At 35.1% G+C, this 19,030-nt stretch overlaps 1 protein-coding gene across 10 annotated transcripts in view; it reads left to right on the top strand.

Moving 5' to 3' along the window:
* CHD9 (chromodomain helicase DNA binding protein 9) overlaps positions 1–19,030 on the top strand; it is a 156,470-nt gene that overhangs the window by 101,588 nt on the left and 35,852 nt on the right. For all 10 annotated transcript variants that reach the window (XR_011468871.1, XM_070398146.1, XM_070398144.1 and 7 more), the window contains 11 exons: positions 94–180; positions 356–493; positions 1,010–1,131; positions 4,065–4,308; positions 8,700–8,876; positions 10,409–10,552; positions 10,672–10,927; positions 11,977–12,187; positions 14,122–14,317; positions 17,326–17,493; positions 18,177–18,356. Coding sequence is in view for 9 of the 10 variants with exons in the window: in XM_070398146.1 (XP_070254247.1) it covers positions 94–180; positions 356–493; positions 1,010–1,131; positions 4,065–4,308; positions 8,700–8,876; positions 10,409–10,552; positions 10,672–10,927; positions 11,977–12,187; positions 14,122–14,317; positions 17,326–17,493; positions 18,177–18,356 (1,923 nt within the window). In the remaining variant the exon portion in view is untranslated. The remainder of the gene's footprint in view (positions 1–93; positions 181–355; positions 494–1,009; positions 1,132–4,064; positions 4,309–8,699; positions 8,877–10,408; positions 10,553–10,671; positions 10,928–11,976; positions 12,188–14,121; positions 14,318–17,325; positions 17,494–18,176; positions 18,357–19,030) is intronic.

Below are 19,030 nucleotides of genomic sequence, written 5' to 3'. Positions count from 1 at the left end.
ACTTTTATTTATTTTTATTTATCTTTATTGTTGAAAGTATTACAGATGTCCCTGTTTTCCCCCCCAAAAAATATTGTTACTTTTAAATTTTAGATGGAAGAAGAACCATTTAACCCAGACTACGTTGAAGTAGACAGAGTGTTAGAAGTCTCTTTTTGTGAGGATAAAGATACTGGTGAGGTAAATATTTGGCAAAAAGTTTTTTAACTAAGTAAAAAGTCCTAAAACTTTTCAGTGTTAAAGTTAACCATCTAAAAACACAAAAAATGTTTCGTCAGTTTTTATTGATGTTGGTTAATATATTAAGCTATTTATTCTTTTTCAAAATGGTAAAATAGAAAAATGTTTCTTCCAGCCCGTCATTTACTACTTAGTAAAGTGGTGCTCATTACCATATGAAGATAGCACCTGGGAACTAAAAGAAGATGTAGATCTTGCAAAAATAGTAGAGTTTGAACAATTGCAATCTTCAAGACCTGACACAAGACATTTGGTAAGAACATATATTACACAACTTCATAAACTCTTAGCACATCTTTATTCAGGTGGTTTAATGTTATCTTTGAATTTTTAATTTAGTCTTGGGTATACAATTAATACTGTGTTTAAAAATGGTACATAGTACTATATATGTATGTTAATTTAGTTACTCCTCCATTAGTGGTTATTTGAGTGTTTGCTATTATAAACAGTGCTACATTGAACAGTGAGCCCCTGTACAAGTTCATGTAAGACAAACCAAAATTGTAATTCTTTGGCCAGAGCAAATGTGTATCTAACATTTTGATGAGTATTTCCTTCCACAGTTCTCTCTTGAAAAGTTTTGAATGTGTCTACCTCATCCATGAATTTTAAATCTTCATACTACTCTTTCTCTCAGGTCATTTATAAAAATATTATGAATACCAGTTTCAGCTCTAAATGGAGCTATTGATTTTCTATTGTCTATGAGATGTAGGGAAATGAAAAAATCTGAGATATATCATTCATTCTTTGTTTTTCCACTAAGGAACGTCCTCCCTCTAATATTTGGAAAAAAATAGATCAATCCAGGGACTATAAAAATGGTAATCAACTCAGGGAATATCAACTGGAAGGACTCAACTGGCTTTTGTTCAATTGGTACAATAGGTATGTAGTATATCTTAGCAGAAAAAATTTAAATTTTTTTATATGTGTGAAAATATGTTAAGTAAAATTGGTACTGATGTTTATTATTATTATTATTATTATTATTATTATTATTGAGTCTTCATTATTGAAAGTAAAGTTACCTCAAGAAGATAATTTAATTTATAATTTAGGATTTTGACTACAATTGCTTTCTTTAAATATATATCAATCAGAGTAGAATACAGTTGATACGTTGATTAGTAATCAAATTTAAAATATGTTTCTTAACATAAAACATCTGTTAGGGAATGTTTTTCAACTTATTAGCCTATACTACTGTTGAAGTTGTTCAAAATGCTTTATTGAACATTATCTCACTTTTTAAATTGAGATGAAAAGATAATTACAAAGAAGTAAAAATTGTACCGTGATTGAGAGAAATGTATAATAGTGTATACAAAGGAGCAGATGAAAGCGTTATTAGTAGTAACAGTATCAAAATTTGATTCAGAATTATCTTTTTGGCTTTTACTTCTCACATGATTCTTCTGAGAGGTTACACTTGGTAATGGTGAGTCATAAGACTCAGTTGATGAAGATCATGCAATGCTCTTTTCCCCCTGGTTTATATTTTATACATATTTATCATATTCCTCAAGAGAACCTTCCAGATAAAATAGTAAAATGTTTTTTACTATTCTTCCCTTGTCCATACCCTTTCCCATGATCTAAATTGCTTGTTTTAAACACAAACCACTTAAGACTTTTATCACAACCCTGCCCCCTTTACTCTCTGTATGTGAGTGCTTCATAGAGAAGCGTAGGGCCAGCCAGTAAGTAAACTCATTCAAATCCTCGTTTGCCACGCAAGCCTACAAATGTACCTCCATCCATGGCTATTCTTACTTCTACCTGCATGTATCAGAAGTTACCAGGTCCTGCCCCAGGACCAAGACTAATGCTACCACCTCGATTTTTGACATGCTTCTCATCCAGGCTTCTCAGACCTCCCTTCACTCTTCTATTTTCAAGCCATCACTGAAACCAGTGTCAGTCCTTCAGCCTGTGAACCAGTTTGGGTTTAACCTGTATAAAAATGCCAAAGAAAAGGATAAAACATCTCTTGGCTCTGTTTCTCCTATTAGCTACCTTGAGTGAATTTCTAGGAAGAGGAGCTGTGCAAGCTCTTCCCATGTCTTCCTCTCTGGTTCTCCTGAAACCTGCTCTCTGGGTTTTGATTCTGTATCATCTCTGAAACTCTTTTCCAATCTACAACATACATCTCAGCCTTAATTTGCTGCCTTTGCTGCATTGGATAGTAGTTGCTACTTTTCCCCCATTCTCACTGCCAAAAGCTTCCACATTATGACTCTCTGCTAGACCCCCAGCACCTCTGTGACTGTCCCTTTCAGTAGTTTTTGCTGTTTTATTTTTACTTTTTTCATCTGCCTGCCCTTGCAGTGTTGCTTTTTCTTGCCCAAAACTCTGTCTTTTTCTCTCTTCTCTTCTTCGATATTTGTTCCCCCTAAGCTATATTCTGCACCCCTGTCTGCCTTCACATATCAATAACACCAATGATCTCACACTGACCTCTAAGTAAGGCTTGAACTTCAAATCCATATTTCTTTTTACTTCTTGCTACCTTAATGTCTCTCTCAATGAGTCTTTAAACTCAACAGATTCAAAATTAATCTCGTCATTTCCTGTTTCCTCCATACCAAATTTATTCTCCCATATTTTATATCTCAGTTAAGAATAATGAAATTCATTTGATCACCCAAACTGAAAGAAATCTGACTGTCATTCTACACCCTGTATACTTGGTTGGTTACTAGGTCCAAATCATTCTAACTCATAATTAACGTTGGAATCTGTTCTCTTCTGAGTCTCTCTTCCCTTAGTCCAAGCGTCCTCCCATTCTTTCCTGCATTATTGCAGGACTTTTTCAATTAGCTTCCAAACTTCTAGTCATCTCATCTTCTAATATCCGCAGTGGCTTTGGATCAAACTTCAAAATAAAAACCTGACCTCATCAGGTTTTTAAATTTTTTTCAAATTATTGGAATAATGTCTAACTTTCTTTATATATGCCTCCTGCTTATCTTAATATCCGCTACCTTTACCCTTCTCTCAAAACCGCAGTTGTATAACTTTTGGTCCCACAGTGGATCACGTTCTTCCCACTGTGCTCCTTGGCTGTGCTCTCTGGCAAACACTGACCTCCCCTCTCAAAGCAGTCTTCTCGTCTCGGATGTCTTCTCGCCAGAAGTGGACATTTACTTCTCTGAGCTTTCATAATGAACTTAATACTGACGATTCTTAACCAGTCATGTATCATAATCATCTGTGGAGTTTATATTTAAAAATTACAGCTGCTTGTATTCTGTCCCATACACCTTGACTCACAGAATGTATAGGGGAGGGCCCTGGGTGTCTGGGTTTCTTTCAAGCATTGTAGGCTCTCTTAATGTACAGCCAACGTTGAAAACCGGTGCTGTATTTGTTCTTCTGTGATAGCACATTGCATGACTACTTATTTGTTTATTTGCATGTCTGCTTCTCTAATAGATACAAGCCCCTGGAAGGCAGAGAACATGTTCTATTTCTTTTGTATCCCATCTTCTCATACTGTCCCTGAGATATAGAAGGTATTTAAAAAATGCTTCCTGAATAAAATATTTAGTCTGCCTTGCGCTTGCCATTTCACTCTTTAAAAAAAAACATCTGTCGGGTGGTATCTTTATTTTGGAGCTACAAAAATGTTTTCTCATTGCAGGGTTATAATAAAATTGTAATCTTTAACCTACTCTGCACTTCAGCAACTTTTACATTTTTATAAATGTGAGCGTTTTAACTTGATCATTGATTACTTTTGTATATTTATCTTTAAAACCGTTGTAGTATACAGTGAAACCCAATGTCTACTTGGATAATATATTTGTTTATTTCAGACGAAACTGCATTTTAGCAGATGAAATGGGTCTTGGCAAAACAATTCAATCAATTACATTCCTCTACGAAATCCTTCTGACTGGTATAAGAGGACCTTTCCTGATTATTGCTCCACTTTCTACTATTGCAAACTGGGAGAGAGAATTTCGTACGTGGACTGATATTAATGTTGTGGTTTATCATGGGAGCCTGATTAGCAGACAGATGATACAGCGGTATGAGATGTACTTCAGGGACTCACAGGTGTGTTACCGGTCATTTGGTTTATTGTTTGAATGCTCAGGTTGGAACATGATAAGCATTGCATATTCATTATATTCAAATTTAGGATGGACTTTAATTGCCTGTTTAGATCTTCAGTCTCTTTATTCATCATATATTTTATAATAAATATTAGTAGCAAAAGAGAACAATGACTAAAGTAGTTCCGTTTGTGCTCTAATTTATTATGAAGAAGTATTCTTATTTATACAAATATACAAATCTATATCTCTAATTTTTAAGCTAAATAATGGTTTTACTAAATGTTTAAAATATACATTAAATTTAGAATTATAAAGGTCTCTTTGATAATCCTCCAGTGTGTTTTTTTCTTCTCATTTTAAACATTTAAATCTTCAGTGAATACCATGAATTTAAAAGCCTATTGATGTGAAATCTCAAATAGGTTCTTTTTTTGTGTTCATTGGATTTTGATTTAGACATTTTTAAAAATTTGGTTTGTTGACCCTGGCCAGGTAGATCATTTGGTTTGAGTGTCATCCCAATATGCCAAGGTTTGTTGGTTTGATCTCTGGTCAGGGTACATACAAGAATTAACCAATGAATGCATAAATAGTGGAACAACAAATCGATGTTTCTCTCTCTCTTTTTCATTCTCTACCTCCCTTCCTCCCTTTTTTCCTCTTCCCCCCTCCTCTCTCTCAAATCAATTTTTAACAATTTTGGTTTTATATACAGTTTAAGCATACCTCTATAAGTTTTCCCCCTTTGGATTGGTTATTCTAATACTCTGGGGATTTTATGGCTTTCTTCTCCGCTCTATCTTATGGGCACATTTTCCATGTTATTTATTTTTTTGGCTAGATACATAGGTCATAAAATTTAAGAGATGACATTATAAGAAAGAATTTGCTACCAGAGCCCTAACTGGTTTGGCTCAGTGGATAGAGCGTCAGCCTGCGGACTGAAGGGTCCCAGGTTCGATTCCAGTCAAGGGCATGTACCTTGGTTGCAGGCACATCCCCAGTACGGGGTGTGCAGGAGGCAGCTGATCGATGTTTCTAACTCTCTATCCCTCTCCCTTCCTCTCTGTAAAAAATCAATAAAATATTTTTTTTAAAAATATACTAGCAGAAAATTAATACTTGAAAATATAAAGTGCCGAGTTGAAATTTTGAGTAGTAATACAACTATTTTTAGATAAAAACTTTATTAAGAAATAAGAAACAAAATAAAAACAACAACACACATTTCACATGAAATTGTACTTTTTAATTGGAATTTGGCACTCTAGCTCTACTTCAACAGCATCATGATGTTTTATTTTTCTTTCACTGATTCTTCTTTTTATAAGGATCATTAAAATTTATGGCCAGATCATGTGATGTAATTTATGTTAAAATAAGGTAATATATATAACATTGTATTTTTACCTCCCAATTTTAACTGATTTTCTACTTTTTGAGGCTGAAAATTAATGAATTAATTCCTTTAACCTCATTTTCCCTTCTACTTTACATTTCTATGAAATTAAGCATCTACAAAGTCCTTTAATTATTATTCAGTTCTATGGAAAACTTACCTTTGTACCTTTGGAGCCTATGACATTTTAGTTAGGTTATAGTTTGATTTTCTTCTGTCATGTTTTATAATTCTTAATCATACATTTGTAGAATTTTAGTGCTGTATGGCATCATAGAAATAAGTTCAATTGAATTTTTTTAGAGAAGGTGCAATTAACATATTTTGACTATAAGAGATTTTTAACAACGTCACAATTTTAATGTGTCATGAGTTTGGTATTAACATGATAGCCAAAGAACTGAAAGATTCTTCATGCATTATAAACATGATATTGTGTATTAAGTGTTATATTTTTATGATAATTTTATAACATTCTAGAAAAATATCAAGGGTTTTAAATTTCAAAAGATAAAGATTTCTTATATAATGAGATAAATAGATCTTCGACTATAGAAACAACTTTTGTTACCACTTTTAAATATATTTTAATATAAATTAATTGAATATTTAACGTCTGCTTTTTTCAAATTATTAAATAGCTTGAAATCACAGTAGTAATAAAATTATGCTCAAATTTTCTGAATTGCCATGAGAAGAATAATCACATTTATTGAGTATTTACCATGTGCCAGGCATTATGTTAAACCATTTACATATAATATCTTATTTAATCCTTGCATTGCCAACCTTTAAATATGTAATAATATTATTGTTCCCATTTACAGATGAGCAAACTGAGCTATAAATAAGTTACTTAGTTTCCCCCCAAAGTCATAGAGCATACTGGGAATAACATACCCAGTGAATTATACTTGAGAGCCCTTACTCTTAAGCAATGTATACATCATATTTCAGGTTTTTGAGCCTTATAAATACCATAGACTTATAGTTTTACTTATTTTCTACTGGAGCTATTGTTCAACTTAATGGCCAGTGAATGTAGTCAATATGAATTAATCTAAGTTAATAGGAATTAAAATCCTGTCAGAACACATGTTTCTTAAGCCTTCATTTCTCTCTAATTCCTAAGAGTTTATAGTTTTCAATCCCACTTAAACATTATCTTCACTTGGATTCTATTCCTATAGCACCATCTGTTCCTTCAGAAGTCCCCTTTACTGATTTCTTCTCATCTTCTCTGTCTCAACGTGAGGCAACCCACGGCTCCATCTTCACATGCTTTTATGCCTATACTCCATCAGATTTCATTTAGCCGCACAATTTATGCCATCTATACAACTGGAAACTTCAAAAACGATGTCACTAATTCTAACCTCTTTTCTAAATCCCAGAGTCATATCCAAATGCCTATTCAACTATTCCACTTGGATATCGACTAGGTGTCTCAAGCATAACATATCCAAACCATAATCCTGAATTTCCTCATTGTAGTAAATAGCAATACCAACTTCTGTGTTCAAGCTAAGAATTTTCAGAGTCAAACTTGAATCCTTTAAGTCATTGCACAACTGCCCATTAGCATATCCTATAGCTCTGTTTTCAAAACACATCTGAAATTGAGCACTTGTCATGACTTCTAATGAGTATCTCTTGCTTCAATTATATCACAGCCTCTTAACTGGTCTATATAATCCTCTCCTTGGGTTGTTTTACTCTTTTTACCATGGCAGCCAAAAGCGAGTCTTTTAAAATTATGTCAAATCATGAAATTTCTTGTCTCAAAATCCTCCAGTAGCTCTTTGCTCACGGTAAGAGCCAAAGCCCTTACTGCAGAATTCAAGTCCCTGTATATCCTTAATCCCTCCACATTGGATGTCAACCACTCCGGCTTTCTTGCTATTGTTTGAATACTGCCAAAGGGCCTCCTGCATCAGGCCCTTCACACTTGCTACTTCCGACAAAAACGCTTTTTCCTCTAGACCTCTAGGTATCAACATGGCTTCTGCCCTCATCTTCAGACTTTGCTCAAATGTCACTTCTCAGTAATGGCCTCTCAGGCACACTATTTTAAAAATTACAATGGTCACCTCTCACCCGCAACCCTTATCATATTCTAACTTAGTATTTTTAGCTTTTTTTTTATTGTTGTGTTGTGTTGTTTCTTTGTTCCTTAATGGCTGTGGCCTCTATTTGAAAACTAAAATGTTAAATTCCACGGGGACAATTATATTTATGTGTTTTGTTTACTGCCATATCTCTAGCAACTAGAACAGGGTCTGGCACATAGACACTCAATAAATATTTGCTGACTAAATGACTTGGTAATTTTGATATTAACTACCTTTTTGCCATCCTATGTGTGGACTCATGGATATAAGTAATCCACATTAATACTGAAGTTTCAGTGGCCAGGTTGTGTACAGGTCTCTTCACACATGTCCTGAAATCATTATTATAACTCTTAAAAATTATAAAACATTTTATTGAGGAATGCTTATTTGGGTGTAATTATAAATTATGTAATTGTGTTGGCATAATTTTTAACATCATTCTTAAAAACATAGCAATCTATTAACAGTTTTTTAAAAACATATTTTTATTGATTTCAGAAAGGAAGGGAGAGAGAGAGAGAAATAGAAACAGCCAATGATGAAAGAAAATCATAGATAGGCTGCCTCCTGCATGCCCCTTACTGGGGATCGAGCCCGCAATCTGGGCATGTGCCCTTGACCATAATTGAACCTGGAATCCTTCAGTCTGCAGGCCAACACTTTATCCACTATGCCAAACCAGCTAGGACTATTAACAGTTTTAATACTAAAACTCCTCATTTAAGGAAATGTCTATGAATATATGTATATAAAAATTTCAGTGGAAAATAGTTTATACCAGATGTCCTTAGATGTATTTTTATGCTATGTGATGGGAATTAAAATTTATGGTCAAGATATTCTAGCAGATTACTGTATTTGATAATAAATTTCTAGGGGCGTATCATTCGAGGAGCTTACAGATTCCAAGCCATCATCACCACTTTTGAAATGATTCTTGGAGGATGTGCAGAGCTTAATGCAATTGAATGGCGATGTGTGATCATTGATGAAGCACATAGGTTAAAAAACAAAAATTGTAAACTTCTAGAAGGTCTGAAACTCATGAATCTGGTAAGTAGCATCTTTATTATGACTTAATTCAGTTTCTTGGTTACATAGCAAAAGGTCAGATAGAGTCAGAGAACTAATCCTATAAACTTACATTTTAGAGTACAGTAATACCTGATTTCTATCTGTGCTGATTTGTTGCTTTATATTAGTAAGGGAAAAAATCTCATCTGTTTCCTAAGACTTAAAATTTTTTAGCTTTTTCATTCAAAATGCTTTAGAAATTAACTTCTAGAATTAATAAAAAAAAGAAGAAACCTCTGTAGAATGTACTATTGAAAAGAAAACACTATCATAGTTTCAAGCCATAAATTTCTTTTAAAGCCCCTTATCCAACATTATAATATTATACAGGGATAAAGTGCCTACATGACTCTGCATGCTTAGTATATATAGATACTAATTAATAAATAGGATTTTTAATAAGTTTTCTTAGTGTGTATGCTTCTTTCAAATCAAAGTGGTTTGCTTTTAAAAAATTTGTTATTTAATTAAGATCACATAATTAGTACATGAGCACTTAAAGAAATAATATATACAGAACTGCATACAGTAAACAAAGTTCCCCGTTGTACTCCTCCCTCCATGCCCACTCCCACTCCCACTCCTCACCCAGGATTTAAAGCTGGATGTGTATCTTTCTAGGCTATTTACTAGTGCATATGCACAGATACATAAATACATATGTACAGATGCATATACAAGCATTTAGCTAAGGAATTTAGAGGTATTGTCAAATAGAATTTTAAATAATTTGTACTATTACCATTGAAACTGTTTCCTTCCGTTACTATTGTGTTTAATTTATAATGCATTTCCAATTTAGAATCATATTCCAAACAGCACTTTGCACTGTTGGGGTGCAGCCTTAATTATTTGAGAATCTGTTCTTTTGTTAAGGCAAATAAATGACCAGCCAAATTTCAAAGAATGTGCACAGTATTGTATACAAATTGCTATAGCAAGAATGGTTCAGTACAAAAGAAACAAATACTCTCTTTGTTCTTAAAAAACCTGTTTCATTGAGAAAATCTAAAATGTGTTTCTTAATTGTTTAGAACTTTTCTTTTAGAGGCATGAATAAGTAAAAACTGTGCGAAGTGAGGTATTATGAGAATGAGAGTTTTTAAAAAAAAATGTATTTTATTGATTTTTTTACAGAGAGGAAGGGATAGGGATAGAGAGTTAGAAACATCGATGAGAGAGAAACATCAATCAGCTGCCTCCTGCACACTCCCCACTGGGGACGTGCCCGCAACCAAGGTACGTGCCCCTCACCGGAATCTAACCTGGGACCCCTGAGTCCGCAGGCCGATGCTCTATCCACTGAGCCAAACCGGCTAGGGCGAGAATGAGAGTTTTTAAAAAAGTGATTGAGAAGTTAATTAATGGAGATTTATAAGTAGAGATGTATTTTGATAATGTTAGTCAAAAAAAATTTGCTTTTCAATCACTGAATATTTGATAACCTATGTCAACTTTTATATAATTTTTGTATTGTGGTAGTTGATGTGAATTATTCTTGCTTTATATAGGAACACAAGGTGCTTTTGACAGGCACACCTCTCCAAAACACAGTAGAAGAACTATTCAGTCTTCTTCACTTTCTAGAACCTTTAAGGTTTCCTTCTGAACCAACATTTATGCAAGAATTTGGGGATCTGAAAACAGAGGAACAGGTAAACGTTTGGTCTTTGTGAATAAGTACATCAGATCTTTTATCATTGCAGTTATGTGTGTATATGTGTAATTGACTGTACACATATGTTATATATCTTGTCTTCTTTTTTTTATGCAGGTGCAGAAACTTCAGGCTATACTGAAACCGATGATGTTGAGACGATTGAAGGAAGATGTGGAGAAGAAGTTGGCACCAAAAGAAGAAACCATCATTGAAGTGGAACTTACTAACATTCAAAAGAAATACTACCGGGCTATTTTGGAGAAGAACTTTTCATTTTTATCCAAAGGAGCAGGACAAACTAATGTACCTAACTTGGTCAATACCATGATGGAGCTCAGGAAGTGCTGTAACCATCCATATCTTATCAAAGGTAGCTAAAAAGAATGACACACAAGTCCTTGTTTCTTCCAAGAAATGCTCATGAATAAAAACAGCGTGCTGCAGCTGTCCTGGCAGTTACAAGAAAAGACATTGATCCTGTAATTGCACTCTGGTCTCCTGTGGGATTATGGGTGGTTCAGAATCAGGGTCCCATGTTACCACGTCAGATTGTAATAGCAGGTCTTGTGTTCAGTTTCACATGGACTGGAATTTCTCCTTCAATTTAATCATCCTCAGGCACAAACACAGCAACACCCATCTTGGCCTCCACATTTATATTTTTTTCTGGTATCTTTCCAGTCCAGGTAATGTGTAAATTTTGGTGCTCTCATGTTACTTTTCAAGGTCTTGCATTCTATCTGTACAAGGGTCTTTACACTTGCAGTATTTCTGCAATATACCCCCTATCTTTCTTTATCCAAGACAAGTCATTTCATAGCCTACTAAGGAACTCACTGGCAATCCCCATACTCGATTGATGACTACACAGGCTGAGGGAAGGCAGAGAGCCTTTAATGCAGATACAGACTCTCTGGAGAAAGTATTCATCAATGACCTATACTTTTCCTTGTTTCTTTATTTTGATGGCCATCAGAATCCCATAGATATAACCAGATTAATCTGGTCACCTTTCAGTGGTGGATCCCTGCCACATTGGTGTTTAACTATTAGAAGTGTGTTTGAAAAGATGTGATTTTCACCCAGGTCAGGACTACATTTTCATTAATTCTTTCCCTATTAGCATTATTAAGCATAATGAGCATAAATTTATATAAGACATTTTGCCAGGTGTCTGGAGAGATAAAAAGATACTTCATAAATTGTCCATATCCTCAATACAATTTTAGTCCTGTGTGGGTCGGGGATTTAGCCATAAACAAATAATTCTAATAAATGTACTGGTAATTCACCTCCCATCCAAGAAGTCTCAGTGTGTTACAGAAGCACAGAGGAGCACTGATTCAGATTTTTGGAACAATGAAAGCAATTGGGTCTTACCTTCATTTGTGCATTGATGCTCTCATATTTCTCTGACAGGTGCTGAGGAGAAAATACTTGGAGAATTTAGAGATACATATAATCCAGCTGCTTCTGATTTTCATCTCCAAGCAATGATCCAGTCTGCTGGTAAATTGGTCCTTATTGATAAATTGCTTCCCAAAATGAAAGCAGGAGGTCATAAAGTGCTCATCTTCTCTCAGATGGTACGCTGCCTTGACATCCTGGAGGACTATCTTATACATAAAAGGTAAAGCATAGAATTATCCTCTGAATTATTTTATGAATTATGCTGAATATATGTCATTAAGGTTTTTGCAGCACTGTACTATAACCCACCTTTACTCACATCTAGATAATATATCTATTCCTATGAGTACAGATTGCTTAGGGTTATGTATCAGGTGTTTTCCTAACCTACTTATTTGTAATAGTAGGCGGAGCTAAGGAGACTAAGAAACCTTTGCAAACTGACAGGTATTTGTCAACCTAGGAATGGGTTTACTAGTATACATTTTATTTAATTTGTAAAATTTGCAGTAGTGACATTTCAAACAGACTTATAACTGTCTTCAGAATGGGGGAAAAAATGATTCAAGCTCCTTTTCCAAACTCTTTAATTGTTAGAATTAGAGCCTGAACTTGCTGCACTTTGACTTCTATCATACAAGTCTAAACTTTGTTCATGCTTTAATCTTTTCTGATTTGTTTAATGTGGGGTTTTGTTTTGTGTTCTGTTTGTTTGTTTTTGGTATGTTTTTTTTTGTGTCTGACACTTAGTCTTAAATATTGACTAGGCACTACCTAATTATACAGGATTAGAGGCCCGGTGCACGAAATTCATTCACTGGGGGGGGGGGGGGGTTCTCCTCAGCCCAGCCTGCACCCTCTCGGGAGCCCTCAGGGGATGTCTGACTGATGGCTTAGGCCCCCTCCCCACCTAAGCTGTCAGTTGGACATCCTTAGCACTGCAGTGGAGGTGGGAGAGGCTCCCGCCACCACCGCTGCACTCACCAGCCGTGAGCCCAGTTTCTGTCTGAGTGGTGCTCCCACTGTGGGAGCACAGTGACCACCAGGGGGCAGCTCCTACATTGAGCGTCTACATCCTGGTTGTCAGTGCACATCATAGCAACTGGTTGTTCTGCAGTTTGGTCAATTTGCATTTTAGCCTTTTATTATATAGAATATCAGTGCATTGGTGGTCTAATCAGATATCAACATCTATATATGTAAAAGCCTAAGTGACCAAACTACTGGTTGACCAGTCGCTATGACACACACTGACCACCAGGGGGCAGACGCTCAACACAGGAGCTGCCCACTGGTGGTCAGTGCGCTCCCACAGCCAGCCTCCCACGGTCCCTACCCCCCGGCCAGCCGAACGTCTGGAGGCCACTCTCCCCAGCCGGCTGGCCCTGATGGCCCTGATCTGAACCTCCCACCAGCCGCCCCAATCGGGGTCGGCTGGCCAACCTCCCGTGGCCCCTCCCTGCAGCTGACCAACCGCCCTTAGCCCCTCCCCCCTACCAGCCCTGCCCCTAATCGCCCCCCTACCCACTCCAATCTTGCATGAAATTTGTGCAAGAGTAGGCCTTCCTTCCCTGGGCTGCCTGCACCGGCTTCCCTCTGGCACCTGGGACCTGGGCTTCCCTTGCAGCCCCAGCTTTGTCTGGAAGGTCATCCGGAAGGACATCTGGTCTAATTAGCATATTATGCTTTTATTATTATAGATGAAGGATAAAAGAAGTTAAAAGTCAATAGCTTGTAAATGAGAAAACAGCATTCTAGGTTGCGCTTGCTAGATGTATAGTTTAGAGACTAACATGATTGACACAGAGAAATGTCTGTAGGCTTCTTCTATAAAGTTATATGAAAGTATTTGCTTCGTATACAAAGAAGTCATTTATTATAATGAGATCAGCAAAGTAGGCTTCATGGACTATTTTTCCATTCCAGCTTCTAAAAATGATATTCATTATATTAGTATGTTACCTATAAATCAGGAAAGCAGATATTTTTCTATCTTTTATATTACTTTGTATTTCATTCTTAGTTTCAATACAGAGAATGTAAAACTCCAACTAGGGTAATAATTGCTTGTTAAGTTGCAGGAAAACAGACTTGACATGTGTCTTCATTTTCATTATATCCCTCTATTTAAATTTATTGCCTTTCATTTGATAGATATTTATATGAGCGAATTGATGGCAGAGTCAGAGGAAATCTTCGACAAGCTGCTATAGATCGATTTAGTAAGCCTGACTCAGATCGATTTGTTTTCCTGCTGTGTACCCGAGCTGGTGGGCTGGGCATCAACTTAACTGCTGCTGATACATGTATAATTTTTGACTCTGATTGGAATCCTCAAAATGACCTTCAGGTAAATAAATTCTTCTCCTAAGATGATAAAATTTATTTAAAATGTTTTCTAGCTATTATACTTTTATCTAGACAAGCTAACATATATGTTTCCCTAAGTAATATTGATGCTAAATTTAAAAGATTATTTAATTTAAATTTAATGACAATAAAATATACTACATATCTTACTTCTTAAAAGCTTTTCCTACTGGAATAGAGTATTTAATTGTTTAAAATATGTAAATTGAAAGACACCTAAGATTTTATAATAACTTATAACAAAATGTTCACAATTTTATTTTCTTAAAAATAAATACTTGCTTATCCTAATTTCAGCTTCTCAGTCATTATGCAATAAAGTATGTTTTTATGAAATATTATAGAAAATTAAAATATTCATATAAGTTTAAGACTGCTTGGATTTTGTAGAAACAGGAATATCAGTTAGAGCGATGAAAGGGTCAAAGGTTGCAGTGATAACCTATCTAGGAAAGATGGCAAGATAAACTATAAGAAAAATTAATCTTTTATTGTCCTTGATAGTCAATTGTGTTGTAATTAATATTATTACTTTAAATATAAACATCAAATAAAAGTAAATTGTTACAAAAAGTTATACCTGGCTCAATAAAAAGTATGGTTTGAACCTCTCATTTTTGTGACTTTATGTAATCTAGTTCCAAATATCGAAGGTTTATCCAAAATTAATAGATTAAATCAGGGATAAATTATAGAAAGTCAATTAGTAAATATTTTAGGTATTGTGGGCCACATAAAGTAAGTCTATGTCCCACATTTTGTGTTTATTTCTTTTTAACATCACTTTAAAAATGTAAAACTTATTCTTAGAAGCAGGCCAGATATGGGTAACCTATAGTTTTCCAGTCCCTAGGTTAAACCCATATCATAATAATTTGCCTTTGGAATGCTTATTTATACTTAAAACTGACCACAGTTCATGTGATGTTCTCCAAGTTAATCTAAAATAAAATAATCAAATTGTATTTGAGAACCGGGAAAACTTTCAGATTCCTAAGTTCTCCCTCTCACTTGGTTTTTCCTACTTACTTCTAATGTGGATCTATTATAGACTTACAAAAAAATTGACCTTTTATATTTTTCGCTAGACCTGGAGCAAAGTTGTTCATTCGCAGTTTTCACTTCCTGTGGGCACAAAGTATATATGGATAGACTAAACAAAAGATGTTTACAAAGGGTATAGCATCAATGCCACCTAAAAATTGTAAAGCCATGCCCTAACCCAGGGGTGGGCAAACTTTTTGACTCGAGGGCCACAATGGGTTCTTAAACTGGACCGGAGGGCCGGAACAAAAGCATGGATGGAGTGTTTGTGTGAACTAATATAAATTCAAAGTAAACATCATTACATAAAAGGGTACGGTCTCTTTTTTTTTTAGTTTTATTCATTTCAAACGGGCCGGATCCGGCCCGCGGGCCGTAGTTTGCCCACGGCTGCCCTAACCGGTTTGGCTCAGTGGATAGAGCGTCAGCCTGCGGACTTAGGGGTCCCAGGTTCAATTCCGGTCAAGGGCATGTACCTTGGTTGCGGGCACATTCCCAGTAGGGAGTGTGCAAGAAGCAGCTGATCGATGTTTCTCTCTCATCGATGTTTCTAACTCTCTATCCCTCTCCCTTCCTCTCTATAAAAAAATCAATAAAATATATTTGAAAAAATTGTAAAGCCACAATTTATATTTTAATTTTCTGAAGATAATATAAGGTTGAATAATAATTTGGGAGAAAGACCATTGGTACTATAGAAACTTGAGAGTCAAAATTTATCAGTAAATTTTAAGTATAGCAAGAACTAAAGGTAAAACTTTCAATATTTCTACACATGAGATAATTAGTTCTCTTTGTTTAAATAAGATTTAATTTTCCATAGTTACTCACCTTAGTTTCTTGTACCCCCTCAGTTATCCAGTTTAACTAAAATATGCTGAAAAGATTGTTGATCTATTTAAAGGTTGAGTTGCCAACAGCCAAAAAAAAAATTCATACAGTTGACGTTACTGTCTAAAATTATATTGATGACACCCTCTTTTAACCCTTTGCACTCCGAACCATTCTGGACATTGGCTACCAGCTACTCGATGCTACTTCGCGGCGGAAACGTGCATTTACAGACCCTCGTATTATTTAGTATAATTTTGGAACCAAGTAACGTATTATAATGATATTGGACTTATATGAATTGGGTGACATCGAGGAATGTATATTTGCAAAAAAAACCAATATTTTATTGTTTATAATTTTGTACAGTATGATAAGTTTTGTAACACTCCCCAATATGCATTGCAGGCTGATTAGTGCATGTTTGACAGTAATAAGTGGTTTGACGCCTGCCACCAGGTGTTTTCCTGTTAGAACACACAATGCAGTCCCGTTTTCTTTGTCCCACATCGGGAATATGTAGTTTATTGTTTAATCCGACACAAAACCCGCTGACATTTCTTGTATATATCTTAGTAATTTTACGATATTTTGATTTAATTTCTTGTGCCATTTCAAGATAAAACTTCAGGGAAACATGCATGTCTCAAAAAGTTGCGTTGAAATAACTCAATTCCCCGTAATCACTAATAAACTGCAATGTCCCCTGAGAGGGGACATCCGAGTGATATGCTAGAATTCCGATGTCCCCTGAGAGGGGACAGCGGAGTGCAAAGGGTTAAAAACAATAATTCTTCAATGATTTATATTCTCTGAAATATAAGATTAAATTTATCTTGTCGCTGATTTTGTATTTTAGTAAGCTCTACCTTCATTATTAGAAAATGCTTATAACTAATTCAGTAGCAAAAGGGTCTAAAAATTCTTACATACTTTTATATTCCATCAAGATATTTTACTCTTAAATGCCTTTTATGTGCTGTCTTTTGTGCTATTTTGTAAAATAAATTGAATCTATGACTTTTCATTTTTTTAAATTTTGTTTTATTGCTTAAAGTATTACAAAGAGTATTACATATGTCTCCCCCCCCCCCCCCTTTTCATTTTTTATAGGCCCAAGCTCGTTGTCACAGAATTGGTCAGAATAAAGCAGTTAAAGTCTACCGATTAGTAACTCGTAACTCATACGAGAGGGAGATGTTTGACCGAGCCAGTCTGAAACTGGGTCTAGACAAGGCTGTGTTGCAGAGCATGAGTGGAAGAGAAAGTAATGTTGGTGGTGTATGTATATTTTCTTTTTACTTGGAGTTTTTATTTGCATTTACTTTTAACCTCAAGTAGGGTATTATTTAATTTTGATCCATACTGAGCACTAAATAGCTGATTTTATGTATGGAGGCACTTCAGAAGGGGGTGTAACATTTAGTTAATACTTTTTATCTTGTTCTCTTTGTATAGCTCCAGAGCTTGTGAATTCTAAGAATTTGTATTCAAGGTAGAAATGTTTTGTTCTGCCTTTAGAACGATTGTATCATGGCATAGAAAAATAGAATTTGTGAATTTTTCTGCAGTTTTCTATGCATAGTTTTTCAGAATTGTTTTTAGTGTTAAACTACTGGAATTGACTTTGTCTTGTAGTACATAATGTTTTTTGTCATTACCTCCATCGAGATTTTTTTCTTATATATTGTGCTTGTAACAACTATAGAATCCTGGAACTAAAATATACCTTGATAGCTCACCTGCCCCCACATGCTTTGTTTTAACTTCAGATATTTTAGGCAAATGGCAAGTCACATTTTAAAGATAGTAAAGAAGAGTCAACAAGTTCAATGTATTCTTTCAGAGAATCATCTTTTATGTACATATTTAAATATGCCTTCTGTGTTTGGCATTCTTTAGGGATACTTTTCTCACTTTAGGAACCTAAAAAAATTTTGTTACCAAAGTTATTTTCTCTTTAGATTCAACAGCTTTCCAAAAAGGAAATAGAAGATCTGCTTCGAAGAGGAGCTTATGGTGCCATTATGGAAGAAGAAGATGAAGGTTCTAAATTCTGTGAAGAAGACATTGATCAGATTTTACTACGACGTACAAAAACTATTACAATTGAGTCAGAAGGACGTGGGTCAACATTTGCTAAGGTAACAGGGAGTGCTGTTTTATATATATGCCAGTAACATTCACTACTAAAAAAATTTAAGTCTCTCTTACTCTGCTGATTATTTGCAGAGCATCTACCTAATGTTTAAGTAAACTGAATTAGCTCAAAAGAAGTAGGAAATACACGTTTTTCTTTTTCTGATTTTTTAAAAATATATTTTTTATTAATTTCAGAGAGGAAGGGAGAGAGAGAGAGAGAGAGAGAGAGAGAGAGAGAGAGAGAGAGAAAAACATCAATGATGAGCGGGAATCATTGATTGGCTGCCTCTTGCATGCCCCCTATTGGGGATCGAGCCCACAACCTGGGCATGTGCCCTTGATCAGAATCGAACCCGGGACCCTTCAGTCCATAAGCCAACGCACTATCCACTGAGCCAAACCGGCTAGGGCTTTTTCTGATTTTTTTTATATCACATTTCATACGTACTTGTTTGATCCTAGTGAAATGGAATAACTTAAAATATATTTAATACTAATCAGAGTAGAACATTTGAAATTTTAGAAGTAAAAGGATATATGCCAAAGTGAAAGAAAAATATACATAATAGTATATAGGAGGTTAAGTCATCTTACTTTAACTGATGATGCAGTAGTTCCCACTTATCCATGCCTTCACTCTCCAGTATCAGTCAACCATTGTCTAAAAATATTAAAG

This window comes from Myotis yumanensis, unplaced genomic scaffold, assembly GCF_028538775.1.
Source record: "Myotis yumanensis isolate MYYU_CA2020_CCGP unplaced genomic scaffold, mMyoYum1.0.hap1 SCAF_18, whole genome shotgun sequence".
NCBI classification, from domain to species: Eukaryota; Metazoa; Chordata; class Mammalia; order Chiroptera; family Vespertilionidae; genus Myotis; species Myotis yumanensis.
Note: the sequence above shows the minus strand (reverse complement) of the source record. Positions and strands in the feature narration are given on the sequence as shown.